At 44.4% G+C, this 17,766-nt stretch overlaps 3 protein-coding genes across 3 annotated transcripts; 1 reads left to right on the top strand and 2 right to left on the bottom strand.

Annotated features, from left to right (window-relative positions):
* The first annotated feature begins 755 nt into the window (after positions 1–755).
* On the top strand, positions 756–7,309 carry LOC128765966 (polypeptide N-acetylgalactosaminyltransferase 5). The gene is made up of 10 exons (XM_053877246.1): positions 756–1,947; positions 2,011–2,177; positions 2,266–2,385; positions 3,531–3,666; positions 4,522–4,641; positions 4,712–4,829; positions 4,889–5,218; positions 6,131–6,211; positions 6,280–6,429; positions 6,692–7,309. The coding sequence occupies exons 1-10, from the start codon at positions 998–1,000 to the stop codon at positions 6,833–6,835; spliced, it is 2,316 nt and encodes a 771-aa protein (XP_053733221.1). The 5' UTR covers positions 756–997; the 3' UTR covers positions 6,836–7,309.
* A 275-nt stretch (positions 7,310–7,584) lies between these two features.
* Positions 7,585–9,052, bottom strand: LOC128766082 (ermin-like). Its single transcript, XM_053877451.1, has 2 exons — positions 8,465–9,052; positions 7,585–8,405 (listed from the first exon to the last, which is right to left on the bottom strand). Exons 1-2 carry the CDS (start codon positions 8,955–8,957, stop codon positions 8,053–8,055), a joined length of 846 nt encoding a protein of 281 aa, XP_053733426.1. The 5' UTR covers positions 8,958–9,052; the 3' UTR covers positions 7,585–8,052.
* A 1,432-nt stretch (positions 9,053–10,484) lies between these two features.
* cytip (cytohesin 1 interacting protein) lies at positions 10,485–14,995 on the bottom strand. Its single transcript, XM_053877395.1, has 8 exons — positions 14,824–14,995; positions 14,581–14,627; positions 13,889–13,943; positions 13,719–13,821; positions 13,470–13,563; positions 13,265–13,331; positions 11,579–11,645; positions 10,485–11,468 (listed from the first exon to the last, which is right to left on the bottom strand). Exons 1-8 carry the CDS (start codon positions 14,989–14,991, stop codon positions 11,053–11,055), a joined length of 1,017 nt encoding a protein of 338 aa, XP_053733370.1. The 5' UTR covers positions 14,992–14,995; the 3' UTR covers positions 10,485–11,052.
* Between the last annotated feature and the right edge of the window lie 2,771 nt (positions 14,996–17,766).

Genomic DNA, 17,766 nt, shown 5'->3' with positions numbered 1-17,766 from the left:
CAATCAGAATCAGAATCAGAAAAAACTATATTAAATCCAAGGGGATTTTTTTTCTTTTTGGAAATTATTATTTATAGTTGTCCTTAATGTTATAATATTTATTATTATTCAGCAAGTGACAAAATTACATAAACCCAAGGTAAATCTATTAGAATTCACTGAGATGTGAAATCATTGTGTTTATCGGACAGAGAGAGAAGTCTCTGCAGCATGAAGCTGCTCTGCACACACCATGCCGTCATCGCTTCTGTGAGCCTGTTATTGATCTACCACGTAGCCGGCAGTTTGACTACAATAGACCTGACAGTTGTGGAAAGAAAACAAAGGCATGAATGAGCTTTACTACTTCCGGTAAAGCCCTTCAAAATAAGTTGCGTTGCCCAACTTCGTTATTGACGTGGACGCTAGTTTTGAAACATGGGGGCCGCAGACCACTTTGGCCAGCGATACAAGGCGATCATTTCTATTCTTTATCGCCTGTCGGTCACTAGTGACTGTTAGTGACAAGTCCGATTTATCAGTCTCTAAGAATTGAAAGAGATAGCACACTGATAATCCTGTTTCATGAGAGTCAGTTCCAGTATGGATATTTTATCGAATAGATATTTTGTTCTTGCTTTGACTGTGTGAAAGATTGTGGCCCGCTGTGTGACCGTTTGACACCAACGTCCAAGCAGGCGCTGTATGTTTCGACTTTTATTCTGAAGGCGCGACTCTCGCTTCCTGCCCTGGCTCAATCACCGCTTGGAAGTCAACGTGGAAGTCAGAAGTGACATACAACTCGGGTCGTGGCGACGAAAGTGGCTGAAAGCTTTGAGAAGCGCGATTGCCGGCTGCACTCTTGGACTCGGACGCACTGGTACTTTCGACTGCAGCGTAATGGCGGTGCTCGTGCTGAGCCCGGCTCAGCGGAGCGCCACGCAGGCACCATAGACACGTTTGCGGACAGGTCAGTGCGGTTGCGCTGCACTGCGCGTGTTAACGTGGTCCGTCCAGCATGAGGATGAGACGGTACCTGAGGGGCAGCGGGAGGGCGCTCGCCTTCGTCTTCATCGCTTCTGTCATCTGGCTGCTGTTCGACATGGCAGCGCTGCGGCTGTCAATCAGCGACGTCAACACTCAGCTGCTGAAGGAGCGAGTTCTGCGGGAGAAGGAGCTTTTCCGGCTGCAGACGCAGCCCATGTTCAAGAGGAGGGGGGGATTCAAGCACCCGCTGCAGAGGGCGAAGATGTTCATGACACCTGCAGCCAGGAAGACCGTCACCTCCAGAGGTCAAGGGGCAGACGCCGACAGACCAGCGCGGCAGGACCAGATAGAGCTGGCTGTCAAGGCCAATAGATTTGCTGTGTCTGATCTTTTAAAGTATAGTAGACCTGTTAAAAGTGTAAATAATTCAGTCGTGAAAAAGGAGCCCACTGTACCAAAGGCGCCTGCCGTGTTATCTTTTGTCACCATGCAGCCTGTGTTTGTGAGGGATCAGCCGGAAAAAATGGATTTTAAAAACGATTCTGTCGTAAAGAAAGAGGTGGAGAAGAAAGAGGTTAGTGTTGGAACAATCCGACCTCGGCTGAAAGAGGCACACCCTGCAAACACCACACAGAAGAAGGATGCGAGAGGACCTGTTGACATAAGAGAGGAGCAGGATAGGAACAGGACGTTGGCGAGGAGCGAACGTGGCACACTCCCGAAGCCTGTCATTCCGACTCAGAAAAGTCAGCTGCCCAAGATAAACACCACCGGTGACGGTGGGGTCCATAAAGTGCTCTCCCTGGACGTGACCCACGCGCCCAGAGATGCCAACGCCGTGGGCCAGTTTGGTCAGGCAGCCGTGGCTGCCCTGGAGGAAAACTCCCAGGTGAAGAAGAGGTGGAACGAAGGCCATTTCAACGTCTACCTGAGTGAGAAGATTCCCGTGGAGCGGGCCATTCCGGACACCCGACCGGAGATGTGAGTTTTTGTTCACCACTGAATTGTCTCTGGATGCTGGACTCATTTGCTCCTCTCCACCAGTTGCTCTCAGAACCTGGTCCACAATAAGCTTCCATCCACCAGTGTCATCTTCTGCTTCGTGGACGAGGTGTGGTCGACGCTCCTCCGCTCTGTGCACAGCGTCCTCAACCGCTCGCCTCCTCACCTGCTCGAAGAGATCATTCTGGTGGATGATTTCAGCACCAAAGGTGCAAGATGTTTTTTATAGGTCACAGTTTACTTCTCCCTCCTCTGTTATTGCGTTACTATCACTAAGTTCCTCTGTGGCCACCACAGATTATCTCAAGCAGCAGCTGGATGACTACATGTCCAAGCTACCAAAAGTGAGAATCATCCGTCTGAAGGAGCGACAGGGATTGATCCGGGCCCGGCTGGCTGGAGCTGCCGCTGCCAAAGGTGAGGCAGGAGCTCACTCACTGAAAGCACATCACTCCATGCATGACTTGCATTCTGACAATACAAATACTGACCAGACGCAGCTGCAGTGATGAGTTTGCTGCGAGGAAGGGAGACAAACAGAGGACGGTTCTGCAGCACTGTCTTAGGCACAAGTTTTTCTGTATTTATTACTTTTCAGAAGGAGCAGAAAATTGATTTTATTCAAGCATGAAGGCTAGTCTGGTTGTACTGTGTCTCTTTTTTCATGAGAGAGAGAGAGACCACCCGGCTGCTCAGAGCTACAACACTAGCTCAAAACAGCTGGATATTTTGTTTTAATCAACCTGTGGAGAAACCAAACAATAAAAGTCCAGGTGTGAACTCAAAAGATCACTGTAATCTGGAATGACTGGCAGATATTGAAAGTATAACTTGTGTCGAAGAGGAGGGACTGAAGCAATTGCTTATAATACTTTCTTCTGCAGCAAAAAAATCCAATTAAACCCATATTACTGGTGCCTATCATAATTGTAAGATGAATAATGGTATGAAATGTAACCTTAATAATACATAATAAAATACTATTCCAATATAATAATATAACAAAATAGATTCTCACACAAATAATCACAAATATCACTCAAGTTATACTTGTATAATAATTGATATATGATAGTATATAACACTTTTATTGATTTATTTATTGCTTTTATAGCATTCAAAAAAATCGTTGACCTTCACAACTAGATACCTTTTTAGCGTTTGAAATATATTTTCTAGCAATGAGCTGAATGGGACAGCAAGTGGCAGTCATGGTCCTCAGCTCGCTTGCACAACACACACAGTAGCACAAGCAAGAATGGGAGTTGTGGCTCCTTCAGCGTGAGAGTGCCTGTTAAAATAAGCATATAACTGTGTGCAGCCTTTTCACACATCTACTATAGCTCTTCTTGTTAAAGGAGGAAGTGGTGTTTGAGAGTGTCAGAGTTTAAAAGTGTAGGAGAGCAAATTCACTAGATATTTAGTAAGATATTGGACAGGTTTGATTTGCATGTTGAAGTATGAGAAGTCAAATTGAACTGACTCCTGATGAGTCCTTAGTCGGCGTGACAGTCCTCTAAATTGATGATGAGTCATGATACCTTGGCTTGCACGTCTCGCAGGTGAGGTTCTCACCTTCCTGGACTCCCATGTTGAATGTAACGTGGGCTGGCTGGAGCCGCTGCTGGAGAGAATCTACCTGGATCGCAAGAAGGTTCCGTGTCCTGTGATCGAGGTTATCAGCGACAAGGACATGAGGTGACTGGTCCGACCATCTGAGCTGTGCATTACTGTCATGACATGATCGTCTCAGAGACTATTATTAGCCTGTTCCTCGAGTCACTCCACTCCCAAAACACACCCAAACAAACCAAGAAGACGGGCCACTTTTAAACACACCCCCACACCGCAGCAGTGTTAGAGTCTACTAACTCTTGTCCCGTCTGTGCTCATCCATCAAGAACCTGTGGCTTTATAGTGCTTCATATTTCATCAGTTTATTGTGCGTGATGTTTCCTGTTGAATTTATGACACCACAACTGCCACCTCCTCCAGTATGAGGTGTTTAGTCACTCTACATTTAAACCAATGAATCAGAACCGTTCCAAAACTTCTGCCACAACTTACCACAAGGTGTGTCCTGTTTTGAAAGTTGACACACCGTCTGAAAGTGGTCATGTGACTGTCGTGGCTGTAGCCCCTGCTCCTCTGCACCTAAAATAAAGCCCATTCAGGAGTTGCGGTGTTTACCTCTTGAGAAAGTGGGTCACCGAAGGGATTTGACTTGAGGCTGCACGCAGTCTCGTGGCAGCATGACGTGACTAACACTCTGGCGTCGGAAGGTCTGGTGATCCAGGATCAACCCAAGTGGCAGAGAGCGACAACACCCCGACCAGTTGACGATGAGATAAGTTGTCTCTCGCCACTGAGATAGGAGCGGAATGTGGAAATTCCTGGAAAAAGATGTGGCAGCTGATAAGCCCTGCTGTGAGAGCAGCTTGTTCCCATCACCACACTGTTTTGCCGAACCGCACCCCCAGTTTGACAGGAAACATTTCCACCCTAATTTAGTAAATCAATGAAAATATTCTAATCCTGTGGTTTGATCTCCAGCTACATGCTGGTGGACAACTTCCAGAGGGGTATTTTCAAGTGGCCCCTGGTGTTTGGCTGGAGCGCCTTACCGGCCGATTATATCAAGAAGAATAACCTGAGCATCGCCGATCCCATCAGGTACGGGCTGCGCCTGGCGTGAATCACCCTGTGGGTCGTGATATACCTCTCCTATTGTGTGACTCTGCAGGTGCCCAGTCATGGCAGGAGGGCTGTTCTCTATTGACAAAAAGTACTTCTACGAGCTGGGGGCCTATGACCCAGGCCTGGATGTGTGGGGAGGAGAAAACATGGAGATTTCCTTCAAGGTAAATCTGAGCAGATCCGCTCTGAAGGCCTGGTTTAAGCCTCTGATCTCCTCGGACAGATCTGGATGTGCGGCGGAGAGATCGAGATCATCCCCTGCTCCCGAGTGGGGCACATTTTCCGAGGGCAGAATCCCTACAAGTTCCCCAAGGATCGGCAGAAGACGGTGGAGCGCAACCTGGCGAGAGTGGCCGAGGTCTGGCTGGATGAGTACAAGGACTTGTTCTACGGCCACGGGTACCACCACCTGCTGGACAAGAATGTCATCGACATCGGTAACCTCACCGATCAGATGGCGCTGAGGAAGAAGCTCAACTGCAAGAGCTTTAAGTGGTACCTGGAGAACATTTATCCGGACATGCACGCCCCTCTGGTGCAAGCTCAAGGCCTGGTGAGTCGGTGGCTGTCTGTCGGCTGTACATCGGTGACTGAAAGAGAAACCCCAGAATGAAATGCTCTCTGTTCTTTTACAAGCACCAGATGCCAAGCGTGAAGTAAGAGCGCAGTTCCTGTCATTGCATGCATTTCCTACAGCAGCTAGCAAACTGTCACGCCTGACCCATCCCTGCTTCACTGTCCGTCCCCAGATCTCATTCCAGTTTCTAAGTACAATAGAAAGAAGGAACTCCAGAGCTAAAATATTGGTGATCCTGAACAATTGTGGGGGGGAGACAAATTGCACTTTTTAAAATATATTTATTAATTTCTTTTTTTGTTCTTTCCGAACCCACTAAGTACATGGTAAAGAACCACAGCTTTGACCATGGTGCTGTGTGACATCAAGATTTCAATCAGAATACAGTAAATCATTCAGCACGAGTTGGCGCTAGTGTGCATCAAGAAGTTTGCGCACTGCAGGTCTGCAGTCCTGACTCCACCACCCATCCACTGAAGTGACAAATTCGAAGTTCTAGTTCTAGTCACAAAAAATCTTTTTTGAAAGCAGAACTGTAGGACAGTGTCGTTGTTCAAAACAGGAGCAGGTCAAGATTTAAGACTGGCGCTGAGTTGATGGAGTAACTGTCCACTGGTACCATGTCAAATACAGATGAGTGATCTCTGAAGTTTGAAAGGTAGTTTACATGTCATTTGCCCCTCATGTTCACTCAGCTCGGTCCCCAGAGGTCCGGGGGGCTGCAGGTCTTTATCCAACCGATGAAGCACTGTATGTTTGCTTGGGTGGTTGGAAGAAAAATCTGCACCGCCTCGGCCCTGTGAGGACCGAGTTGAAGCTCATTGTTGGACTTCAGTTTGATCACATTGCCGTGTTCTCAGATGACCTTCGATGACTTTCTCCTTGCAGGTTTTCAATTTCGGTCTGAGGAAATGCCTCGCTCTAGAGAAGGGCCTCCTCTCCTTCCAAACCTGTGACCTCAGCCAACAGGTCAGTGTTGAGCATTCTCCTGAGACCATCAGTCAACACTGAGCCACTCTTGCTTCTCCTCCTGACAGAGTCAGACCTTTAACTACACCTGGATGCGTCACCTTCGCCAGCAGGACGTCTGTGTGGCGCATCTGACCAAAGACAACAGCCTCGCTTTGCAGTCATGTGACAACGTCAACGTGGAAGTCCGATGGCTCCACAAGTCCAGTTCGGCCCTGGTGAGTTCATCTCGGAGGGCCTCTCTCTCCCTAAGTTCTAGGGTTTTTCTTGTTTCACATTTAGAAGCATGAAGACCAAACATGCCTCGAAATAAAGAATGCTTCAAAAATAACATTATGACCACATTTGCAGACTGAGGCCCAGTATTTTCACTGTGTGGAATACTCGACCTCCGACAAAGTCTTCCTCTGTTTTAGCTTTTACATTTGTGGGCAGTTTATGACTCAACCTCGCTGACACCTCTTCATCTGTTTCCCGCAGGTGGAGCACATTGTTGCCGAGACGTCGTCACGGTTCAGGTGTCTGCAGGCCGTTCCTCAGGGGGAACTTCTTATTCTCGGCGCCTGCAATCCCAACGACGCCTTCCAGAAGTGGCAGTTCACACAGTATCACAGCACAGAATAACCTTTTGCGATGCTTTAAACGTGCACTAGAGGGCGCCGCGGCCCGACTTCATCCTGAGACTGTGAGAGACTGACCAACGTCTGTGGTCGAGGTTGTGAAATAGAGGGAGTGGGAGTGTGCAATGTTTCCTTTTTTATCGTTATTGTCCTGTTAAAAAAAAAAACAAAACATCTTTGTGTCCTAAATAATGATGATGTTGCATCTCAAACTGAAAAAGTCTTCTAAACCTGGGTGTTGACAAAAAGGTCGGGGACTTTTTGAGAGTCCAGCGATCATTTTGGGGATAAAACGCTTGTTGTTTACATGAGATAAGCACTCCTGACATGTGAAGCGCGTGCCTCTGTCAATGCTGCATTTGTAGGTGATGGTTCTGCTGTGGGGAACTTTGTGACACTCGAGAGGGCGTTCTTTCATTCTAAACAACGTTTGTGACGGCAGAAGAAATTAAACAATGGTCAACCTTTGTGTTTAAATATATGCTTTAAATTACTATTAATGTACGCTGTGAATGTTTGTTTTTTTCCTACTTTTATCCCAAACTCACACAACAGGAAACTGGTTCCAGTTTGGAGAAAGGACGGTGATAATCCTGTTGACTGAATATCTGGGAAAACTGCTGTCTCTGGTAGAAGCGATTAGAAGTGTTCCATAGTTTCTGGTCCACTCAAGTTGTGGGAAAAGTACAATAATGCACCTTATATATGGACCATAAAAAGTTAAATAGGGCATCAAAAATAGGGTACAAAATGTTGACATCTTTGATTTTTATTTCGTTTTTTGTTTAATTTATGTTATTGTGGAGGTAATTCTTGAATTCTTTTTTCTATCGTTATCGTGACAATATGAATTAACATCACAAGAAAATGATTTTATGCATAGCAAGACTTCAGCTCCGCCCTTCATTCCTTCTTAGTTCAGGATATTTTTAATATAAAGCAAAATCGAGCTGAATCTAGCAGAAGACTTCATGGCACCGTTCCATTTGTGTTGAAGTGAACCCTGCGGCTGAGAGCATGCTACCGAGGCAGAGGAGGATGGCTGCTGTAGCAACAAGTACCAGTAGTAGGCGCTGTGGAGCTCAGTGGAATTTCAGCGCTGCTTAGTTTATGATCAGGTCCTGGTTCTTATCGCTGCTCAGATTAGCTTTTAAGCTGCTTACTTACATAGGAACCTGATATGGAAACATGTCATCTGCTGTGCACCTCCGATCACAGCGACTACAAATTCATGATCATGTACTCAAACTTCTCAATCTTCTGCCGGGTGTTTCCTCGGCGGATCTTGCGGTAGGAGACGGTGCTGTATTTGGAGGAGGTGAGGTGGTCGAAGGAGTCGAGCGTCTCGGTGCTGCGGGAGCATTTCTTGGTGAGGGGGAGGGTGGAGTACCCGGGGCTGGGGTCTCGAAGGGAGACCACCGGGATGTGGAACTCGCTTTCCTTCTTCGAGTGCTGACTTTCACCAACATTCTCGCGGAGGGAGGTTTTATTTTCGGCTGGAGGGCTCTGCTCCGGCTCCATGTCCTGCTCAGTGCGCGTCTCCTCTTCAGCCTTTTCAGGTTCCTGGTGCGACTCTGAAAGTCAAACCTGTTGTTTATACACAATGTCTCTCTCAGACAATAACTCCTCTCACCTTCTGGAGGCTCTTCAGGGTCCAGCTGTATTGTTGAGATGGTGGAGTTTGACTCCTCAGAGAGAGCAGCTGGTTCTGGGTCGGCTTCACTCACAGGTTCAGGCTCTCCACCATGGACCACAGCAGGGGTCTCTTGCTCACCTTCGTTCACCTCTGTGGTCTCTACCTCTTCAGTGGAATCAAGTGAAGATGGCTCTTCCTCCACCTGGGGAGAAGAGCTGCTCTCTGCTTCACTGTTGACAAGTCGCCTGTCTCCTGAGTCACATGACTTGTCCGACTCTGTGTCCTCCTGGTTTTGTTCCTCATCGCTGTAAAACACCGAGTCGTCTCCCTCTGCCACTGACCATGAGTCTTTCAATTCACCCTTCCCCACAGGCTCCTTGGTGATGCCACCGATGATCTCCAGGACTTGGTTGGTCATCGCCTCCACCTCCTCTGTGAGTCTGATGGCCTCTGGGAGAACCGGGCTCCCCTCCATGTGTTCCAAGTCCATCACGCCGGTGCTACTCTGACAGAGAAGGTTGAAAATCCATGCCGCAGCTCAGCTGCTCGACTCGTACAAGTGCATGTCGTCCACTGAGCAACAGAGGTTTTGTTGTGGGACAAACAAAAGTTCTTTGTGACCTCAGCGTCCCAGCACATGGAGTCATTGTACTGGTCCTTTAATCTCTTCGGGGTGATCCCACCGCGCGCCTTAGTCTGGATTAACATTCCCCTGCAGTTTGCATGAATTGGTGAGCAAGTAGGTTTCAATATTAAAACTCAGCTCTCAACTTTGACAGTGAAACGTGAGCATTAAAACACATCTCTGCCTGCTCCATCATCACCATCCACCTGAAACAGGCTTCCAGAAGCTTCTCATTGGGCCGGTCAAAGGTTTGCTGTAAGCAGATTACCTGCAGCCTCTGTGAGTACTTTATTCAACTTAATGAAAGATTTCGAACATTTGACCTCCACCAATGTTTACTGCAATACAGCGGAGGAGGAGGGTTGCTTTTTTATTTCATTTTTTTTCATCTTAGATCTTGCTTTTTTCGTGTCACATCACAATACATTACAGCTTATTTAATTTCTAGTGTGTGTCAGCGTGTTAGGATGAGTGTTTTCACAGCTGAACAGGAAGTGCGTTGTAATGAAAGAAATGTGCTGTAATAAAAAAAAGTTTGTTTGAGACACTCTTCCTTCTCCTTAGATGCATGTTTGTGTGTAATTAATTTATTTATTAAATGTTTTGTTTTTTGCACATTATGCTGTCCATTTATATACTACATTTTTCCAAACTAAATTTGTCTGTTTGGAAATGTATTAATTTATTTTTTGTATCCTTTTTTTTTCAGTTTTGTTTTGTTGTTTGTTTGTGTGCATTTGCTGGTGTTTTGGTTTCTAATAGTGTGTGCATCCGTGGGTGTTTGTATCTTTATGTGTGTCTATATGTTTGTATCTATATGCGTACATGCACACGTATAATTTTCTATATGTATGTCTGTACATATGTGCTTAAGAGAATTGACATGTGGGTGTGTTTTGGGTTTGTGTGCTTACCTCCTATTAACATATAATTGTCATTTTGAATGTACAGTGGTGGGAAAAGTTTTCGGACGCACTGTGCATTCTACTCATGGCACAACTAATAAACATTGATTTTTCCTTCGTTTTTTAGGTACATTATTTGTTGACTTTTACACCGACAATGTTTAGAACGTATTGAATTGACAAAACAACACGCTAAACTGTCGAGGGTTTAGTTACAATTAACAAACAACTACATGTGTTTGTTTAATGCATCTGAAACAGAAAAATATTTCTTGATCATACTTGTGATCAAGGGAGTGCAAAAGTTGTTTTTTTTTTCTCTAAATATGTCAGTCGAATATGTTTCAAAAATCACTTCCATCAGAGACCCAGAAAGTGTCGGTGAAAAACCCATGAGACCGATGACGGCCCATGAAATTCCCAGCTGGTGGATTTCAGTCAGAACAACCCCTTTCACAAGACATCAGAACTGTGCGAGAAAGTCGCTTTAATGCTTGCATGAACAACTCTTGAGTCAGAAACAGCAGCAGTTTACAGGAAATGATACAGAAAATTGACATGGAAAGAGAAAGGCGGTTCGCTCGAGCGCCTCGGCCGCCACATCCTGTTGTCAGCGGGCTAGCACCATGGTCTGGTGACAAGGTGTGGGGGTGTTGACATGAACTCACACAAACATTCAGGCCAGGTTCACGCTTGACAGTTGCTTTAAACTCCTCCAGATGACTTTGCAGTCGCAGCCATGCTACATCCATGGTTTCAGGTTATGTCTCAGCAGAAGCTTCGACATATTCAAATCAGTTAGAGCTCTAACTAGTTTGTTTAGTTGCTGTGGCAACAGGACAAAGAGGAAGTTTTCGCTTCATCCCTCTGAGTTTCAACACCACAGGTCCACGATACAAACATGGCGTCTACCACGCAAACTCGAGGACAGACCTTCACCCCCCTCAGTGTGAGGCAAGGGTGGAGGTGGGTTGTGAGTCGCTTGCTGTAGAGTGAACAGGTGACAACAGCAGAAATCGAATTCATCACCAACGAAAGAGGATTATCGTGTCTCGCTACTCTTCCTCAACTGATCTCTGGAGTCCAGGAAGGAACTTGAGGATGTTCTTCCTCATGCTGGTTCTCCTTCCTTTCCTCGGCAGGGTCCCGAACAGGGACGAGATCCTCACTTCGTCGGCGGTGGGGGAGCTAGAGCTGGTGCTGCTCGCAACACTGGAGCTGCTGGAGCGACTGAGGCTGCGGTGAGGATGCTGTTGGCTGAAACTGGACGGGAGAGGAAAGTCTCTGGAGAAGAAGCAGCCATCGTCGCTGGCGCTGGCCGCACTGAAGGGAGAGCTCAGGTCCTCGAACACGCTGTTGAGGTCACTGTCGTCCGTCATGGTGCTCCTGTAGCTGCTGCAGCTGGAGGAGCGACGAGTAAGACGGCTTTTGTCATCTGTGTCAGGGAAGTCGACCATCATGTTCATGTTGCCTGGGAACAGGAAACATTAGTTATAACTGTATCTGGCAGTCACAGTGACAGAAGGCCACGCCTGTGTGAGAGGAAGTGCTGTGGTCCAACAGCTGTAGAACGCCTCCTACCTCTTGTCAGCTGACTTTCTCTGGAGTTCAAAGAATGTAGTTCAAGTAGTTTCTGGCTCAGAGATTGCTGCAGGGGTGAGAATACCGGATCAATGATGTGGCACACAAGAAGACTATGGTAGCAGCCAAACACAACGTACACTAGGGAGAATCATAGACACACGGAGAACCCTTCATGCACACGTGACATCTACGAATGGAAGCCTTGCTATAGTCAGAGAAAACATCTCATAGAAAATCTCAGTATGTGACAACCTTTCAAAAGCAGATGTGCAAGTATGGAAACTTCCTCACATCCAGAAAAATATACTGAGGTACATTTAGTAAGAGCTCAAAAAGTCATCAGGTAAACATACGAGAAATGACCAAGAGAGAAAATCTTTCATAGTACATGTTAACAATCTCTCCCGCACATGTTCAGGCTGTATATAAGTGAAAATCTCTAAACAAATCATCTTGTAAAATGATGTACCCAAGTTTAAAAAAAAAAAAACTATCCCAGGTCAATGGAATAATATGTCAACCACAAGTGAAACTCTCTCATTTTAAGACTGTGGAAGGAAAGACTAAGACTAAGTGAAAATCTGTCAAAGCGGATCTGCAAATATGAGGTATCTCAGTAAAAACCTTCCAAAACATGACTCGTGCACCAGTGAAAACTCATGGCAAACACAAGTGAAAACCTCTCATTGCACTTAGCAACAGCCTTTTGCACTGTCAAGACCGCATGCAAGTGAAAACCTGTCAAAGCAGCTCTGCAAATATGAAAACCTTTGACACACTAGTGAAGTAACCTGATGTAAAATGAAGTAAAACGTAAAATAAAAAGTAAAATGATGAACAAGTGAAAACCTCAGCCACAGAGAAAAGATGCAACCCACAATTGAAAAAAGTGGAAGTCTCTCATGTTACCGATAAACAACCTCTCACGCATCTATTACATCACATCTTGAAAGTGAAAACCTCTCATACTAGATAAGACATATGGACACTGTCTCACACACAAACAACTGAGGCACTGTAAGTCCTGAAAAACCTCTCAAAGCACAGCTAAAACACTCTACACACGTAAAAACTGATGGCACACAAGGTGAAAATCTCTCCGTACTCATCAGGAAACCACAAGTGAAACCTTTCATAGACACTGATAGACTTCCTGTCACACACCTGTGAAGACTGCATGCATGTGAAGACCTCTCATAGCAGATGCACCAGAATGGCAACTGTCTCGCACACTTGTCAGAAAAACTACTAAACTCTCCAAACACAAAAAACTTCATGCTCCAATGACCCTCTTCTGGAGTCCCTTCAGCCTACACGCTTGGAACCTCTCATGCATAAGTAAACCGCTCTCACAAACAGACATCAACGTGTGTGCCACCTCACGATGGCCCTCAAGCAAGTGACAGGTTACTACTGAAATGAAGAGGAGGTTAATCCCTTAAAAGATGGCACTCAAGATAAAAACCAACCTCCCCATCAATTCAGTGGTTTATTTTTGTGTTATTTATTCCCAATAATTATTCTTTCTTTTTTAGCTGAACCTCTTACATGACGTCAAAACATCATGTTCCTCAGGCTGGAAGGGATTTTTGTTTCTGAGAGCATGTTGTGAATTGATCTCAAGTATATTTCTCGACCGTCTGGATAGTCCAGTGTCATGAAGGCCTGCCTTCTTAAACCCACCTTCAGCACATTCAGCCTCTTCTCCAGCTCGATCCACTTCATCACACTGCCATAGACCGTCTCCAACCTGGAGGCAAACAGATGTTTGGTTGAGTGTAGTGCAGCAGCAGCAGCACTGGCAAATGAAGTGGGTGTTATTGTTGTTGTTGTGACCACACTGAGGTGATCATTTCTCTGTGGTTAATGAAGCCACCGTCACACTCACTTGACAGTGTTGGCCGACTCTCTGATCAGGTCCAGCACGTGCTGATGTGAAGATCCTTCAATACTGGTCCCGTTGATGCTGACGATCACGTCCCCTGCGTCATCGGAGAGAGCAGTTGTCATCATCCTTCACTGACGCACAATTATGCAAACATTTTTATCTTCGAGGAAGTGGCACATGCTTCTACGTAGAGAAAAGAGGAAGCGTTCCGAGGCACCGTTGAGGCAATGGAGAAGCGGTTGGGCTCACCTGCAGCCAGACCTGCACTCTCTGCAGCGCTCTCCTCCTCCACCGTGAGAACAAAGGTGCACATCTCCACCGCAGCGCTGTGCCTCAGCTGCACGCCATACGTCTGGAGTCACACACACTTGTTGCAAAAGCTGCACGCAAACAGTCAAACTGTGTGTGAGTTGACCCACCTGCAGTTCAAAACCAAAGGTTTCATTGTCTTGTTTTTCCAGAGTGACTGTAGTCCTGAGGAAGAAATTGAAAACAATAACATTTATTATTTATTATCCATATCAAGATTACATTTCATGAATGTTATTTATTGAACTTGAATCTACTAAACTACCTGTTTGCACTAAGCATTTACTTATTTACAACTTAAGATCTCCTGCAATGGTAAATTTCTCCTTTGTGAGATCAATAAATCTTATGTTATCTAAAAATAGATTCACTAAATAAATGCATTTGAGGAATAATAAGAGATTTTCAAACAATGTTTTAAATTAATTATACAATAAAATATTTGTAATCATAATCATAATGCAATAAATAAATCAAAGTATGTGAGACTTTACTATGAAAACAACACAATAAATGGACTAAAAACATCTGTATAAGAGAAAATTATTTTTGAACGGATTTAAAATTTAATTTAAAAAAAATATGTATTTTAAAAACAAGAAAATGAAAATATAAAAAATAACAAAACAAGAAAATGTTTTTTAAAAATGAAGTGGAATTTAAAATGAAAATGTGGCAAATGATGTAACAATGCATCCCCCTGAACAAGAAAACTGTAATTGATGTTCAAGACCTCGAGTCAGAAGTGGCGTGGGAAACAATAACATGAAGGTCAAATGTGGATCTGCAGTGTCTTGTGTACCGTTGTGGATTGGAGTAGTCCACCAGCTGTTTGCAGGCTTGTTTGGGCTGCGGGAGGAGAAACACAAATTAGGACTTGTTTGCAACTTAAGCCTCTCAAGCTTAGGTGGAAACGTTGAGCTGTTACATAAGTGAAACGGCGTGATAGCTCTCAGACCTGAACACATGATATGAGTGAGCTCACGGCATCAGTTGGATTGAATATGGAGCATGTTGAATTAAAGCAGGTGTGTGTGTGATGTACCTTGCTTGGTCTCGGCAGAGATTTGGTGTCCTGTCTGAGTCCGCTGCTGCCCCCCCTGAGGGAGCGTCGGTACCACAGCGAGCTCTTCTTCCTCTGGCTGCCGTCCTCCTGGCTGCTCTGCCGCTGGAAGCTCATGATGGACTGCACTGTGGTGAGGAGCTCCGTCATGTCGGGCTGCTGAAGCTGGATGTGAGCTCCTGCCTCTCCGCTTCAGTGTTTAACACCAACAGAAATGTGTCACAGCGGAAATCCACGTCAGGTGACGCTTGTGGTGAACCTGCATCAGCAGCTCAGACTGGTCGAAGCACTTCCTGACAACTTTTCACACTCGCTTGCTCTGTGTTTTTTTTTCTCTCCAGAATCACACAGTTGATGAGAAGCGCAGGGGAGTTTTTCTCAGCCTCTGCAGTTAATAGGAACTAGGATGTGAATTGCATATGAGGTTAGCGATGACAGGACCAAAACTGTAAAGGGCACACACAAAGATGCCTTTTCAAAGAAGCACAGTCAACAGGAACCATTGAGTTATGGGACCATGTGAAGCACCAATCCATCGACTGATCCGTCATCACCCATCACTCTGGCTGAACTGGACCCCATCCATCTCTCCCTCTCCTTTGAAACCTCCGCTCAAATTTCTAGACCAACTCCGAGACATTTAGAAGACCGTGCCCAGAGTATTTCCCAGGGATCCTCCCTGTCAGAAATGTAGGGAACACTTGAGAAAGCGTTTTCTCCAAGGGACAGTGCAGACACCCACTAGGGGAAACATAGATCAACACAGAGCAATGCAATGCGAGAGCGTGTATTTCTCATGCATAAAAACACAGTGGAGCGCACAGCATGTTGTGGTGAATAATCGACGGGAGCCAGCGTAAATTTAAGAACCTGTTCCTTTGTTTTTCCAGCCTTTTTTTCTGTAAAAGTCAAGTGTGATTGGTCAAAATGATGCACCTGCATTGAGTAAAAGAGGGAGGGAGGAGAGAGGAATGAGTGATGGAGCGTTGGTGCAGGCGCTACATGCTGGTCAGGTGAAGAAACTGAGAGAAAGATCATCGAGTTATGGATGAAAGAAACATTTTCCTTGTTTATTTTAGCCTGATCAGCTCAGGCTGCAACACAAGCAGCTCTATAATCGTCTTCAGGAGCCACTGATCCACCCACAGTCTCAGGCTACGGTGGCCTGAGGAGGACACATGCTTCATGAGCTAGTTTGAGAAGATTTGAGAAAGGATGAATATTTTTTATATCTACACAATAATCCTATAATTTTCCCCAACGTAATACATACATTTTCGCTTAAAATTTTATATTTTTTCAGTTTTCCTCTCCTCAATGTCAGTTACCCAATTTGCTATAGTTAAGTCAAAGTTTCTGAGAATACTGCAGCCGAAGTCTTGCACACTGTCAGAGCAGTTACCGCCGCCGTCTTCGTCCAACCAGTGCGCTCCTGGTGGTAAACCATTGAATCTCACACTATTATTTGAGAAGTTAACATGAGAGCTCTGTAGCAAACAGGACCAACATCGTCTCTAAAAGAAAAAAAACAAACCAACGATGCAACATCATGTGTCGGTATGATCAGAGTGAAAAGTGAAATGACTCCATCAAGCAAAAGAAATTGGGGCACCAGACAGTTCTGTGACAGTCACCATTCTTTCCGTGGAAAGTGTGCTCTGGTGATAGGGCCATATCTTGATGTCCCCCATTCTAAGAGCCATCAGACACAACAGGAAGCGATAAAGATCTGTCGCATCTCACACTACTTCAGTTATTAGTCTGAACTTGCTAACAAGGCCACTGGTGGAGATGATCCATTTTTCGTTTCAAAGACACCACGGCGAACGGTGTGAGTCGAGAAATGTAAGTGAACTCATAGTCGATGCTACAGAGATGAGGTTAGTGAATCAGGACAGAGCAATGGACGTTATAAATAATAATGTCAGCAAAAATTGATTTGATTCTTGAACAAAACGTAAAATGATTTCACGAAACTGGAGTGCAAACACAATGCCAAATATCTTCACAAAAAGCACTAGACCCACGAAACACAACATCAAACTTGACAAGATAACAAAGAAAAAAAAACACTAAACACACATTACTTTAAAACAAATTTCAAAGACCCATTTAACACAACACCAAATGATGACAAAACCCCACATTTACAGTGTACAAAATTCGCTAAATACTGAAGTGCCTCACAAAAACATCAATGAGCAAATATTACAGACACAACAAAAAATTGCTCAGCACTGAAATGCACAAAGATACAGTGACCTGACTCAGAAAAAAAGACAGCAACAGCAAATGAAAACATATGAAGTAAAGTATGCTAGCTAGCAAACTAACTACAGATAATTAATTATCTGAATTATTATTAATAATTGTTGATCATTTGCTCATGTATTATCTGTTTATTTATATAGCTTTTATAACTCTATGTATTATCTATTAACTTATAAGTACTTATATTTTGTTTATTTATTCATGATATTTGTTTATATATTTATGGGTATTTATTTATTTGTCTTGTGTTTTTATTATATATATATATATATATATAAATTCAATGTGTGACACGTTGAATTCACCTACTGTGGGACTAAGAAAGGACATCTAATCTAATCCAGTAACAAATATAGGATGCAGCATAAAGTCGAAATAGACACATTATCACATATACACATTATGTCGATTGACGATTAATTCCTTTTTTTATAAGGAAAATTGCTACCTTATATTCCCAACATGTATTATAGAAAGCGGATGGATGGAAAGCTGGAATTGCAGACTTAATGGCAGGATGATTTTGATATTTTTTATTTTTTATTTTAACTTCGAATTATCACAATAATGAAGCTTTATTTATAGCATACTATATATTATCATATAGTTATATAGCACTTTTTAGAACACTGTTGACAAAGTGTTTTACAGGAT

Source organism: Synchiropus splendidus, chromosome 10 (assembly GCF_027744825.2).
Source record: "Synchiropus splendidus isolate RoL2022-P1 chromosome 10, RoL_Sspl_1.0, whole genome shotgun sequence".
Lineage (NCBI taxonomy): Eukaryota > Metazoa > Chordata > Actinopteri > Syngnathiformes > Callionymidae > Synchiropus > Synchiropus splendidus.
The sequence above is the reverse complement of the archived record's forward strand: the minus strand, read 5'-3'. Positions and strand labels throughout refer to the sequence as shown.

Coding starts and splice junctions, on each gene's coding strand:
- LOC128765966 (XM_053877246.1), top strand. CDS start 998: ATGAGGATGAGACGGTACCTGAGGGGCAGCGGGAGGGCGCTCGCCTTC. Junction 1,948..2,010: donor CCGGACACCCGACCGGAGAT/GTGAGTTTTTGT, acceptor CCTCTCCACCAG/TTGCTCTCAGAACCTGGTCC. Junction 3,667..4,521: donor ATCAGCGACAAGGACATGAG/GTGACTGGTCCG, acceptor TTTGATCTCCAG/CTACATGCTGGTGGACAACT.
- cytip (XM_053877395.1), bottom strand. CDS start 14,991: ATGACGGAGCTCCTCACCACAGTGCAGTCCATCATGAGCTTCCAGCGG. Junction 14,628..14,823: donor CTCTGCCGAGACCAAGCAAG/GTACATCACACA, acceptor CTCCTCCCGCAG/CCCAAACAAGCCTGCAAACA. Junction 13,564..13,718: donor GAGTGCAGGTCTGGCTGCAG/GTGAGCCCAACC, acceptor CCGATGACGCAG/GGGACGTGATCGTCAGCATC.
- LOC128766082 (XM_053877451.1), bottom strand. CDS start 8,957: ATGGACTTGGAACACATGGAGGGGAGCCCGGTTCTCCCAGAGGCCATC. Junction 8,406..8,464: donor CCCTGAAGAGCCTCCAGAAG/GTGAGAGGAGTT, acceptor TTTGACTTTCAG/AGTCGCACCAGGAACCTGAA.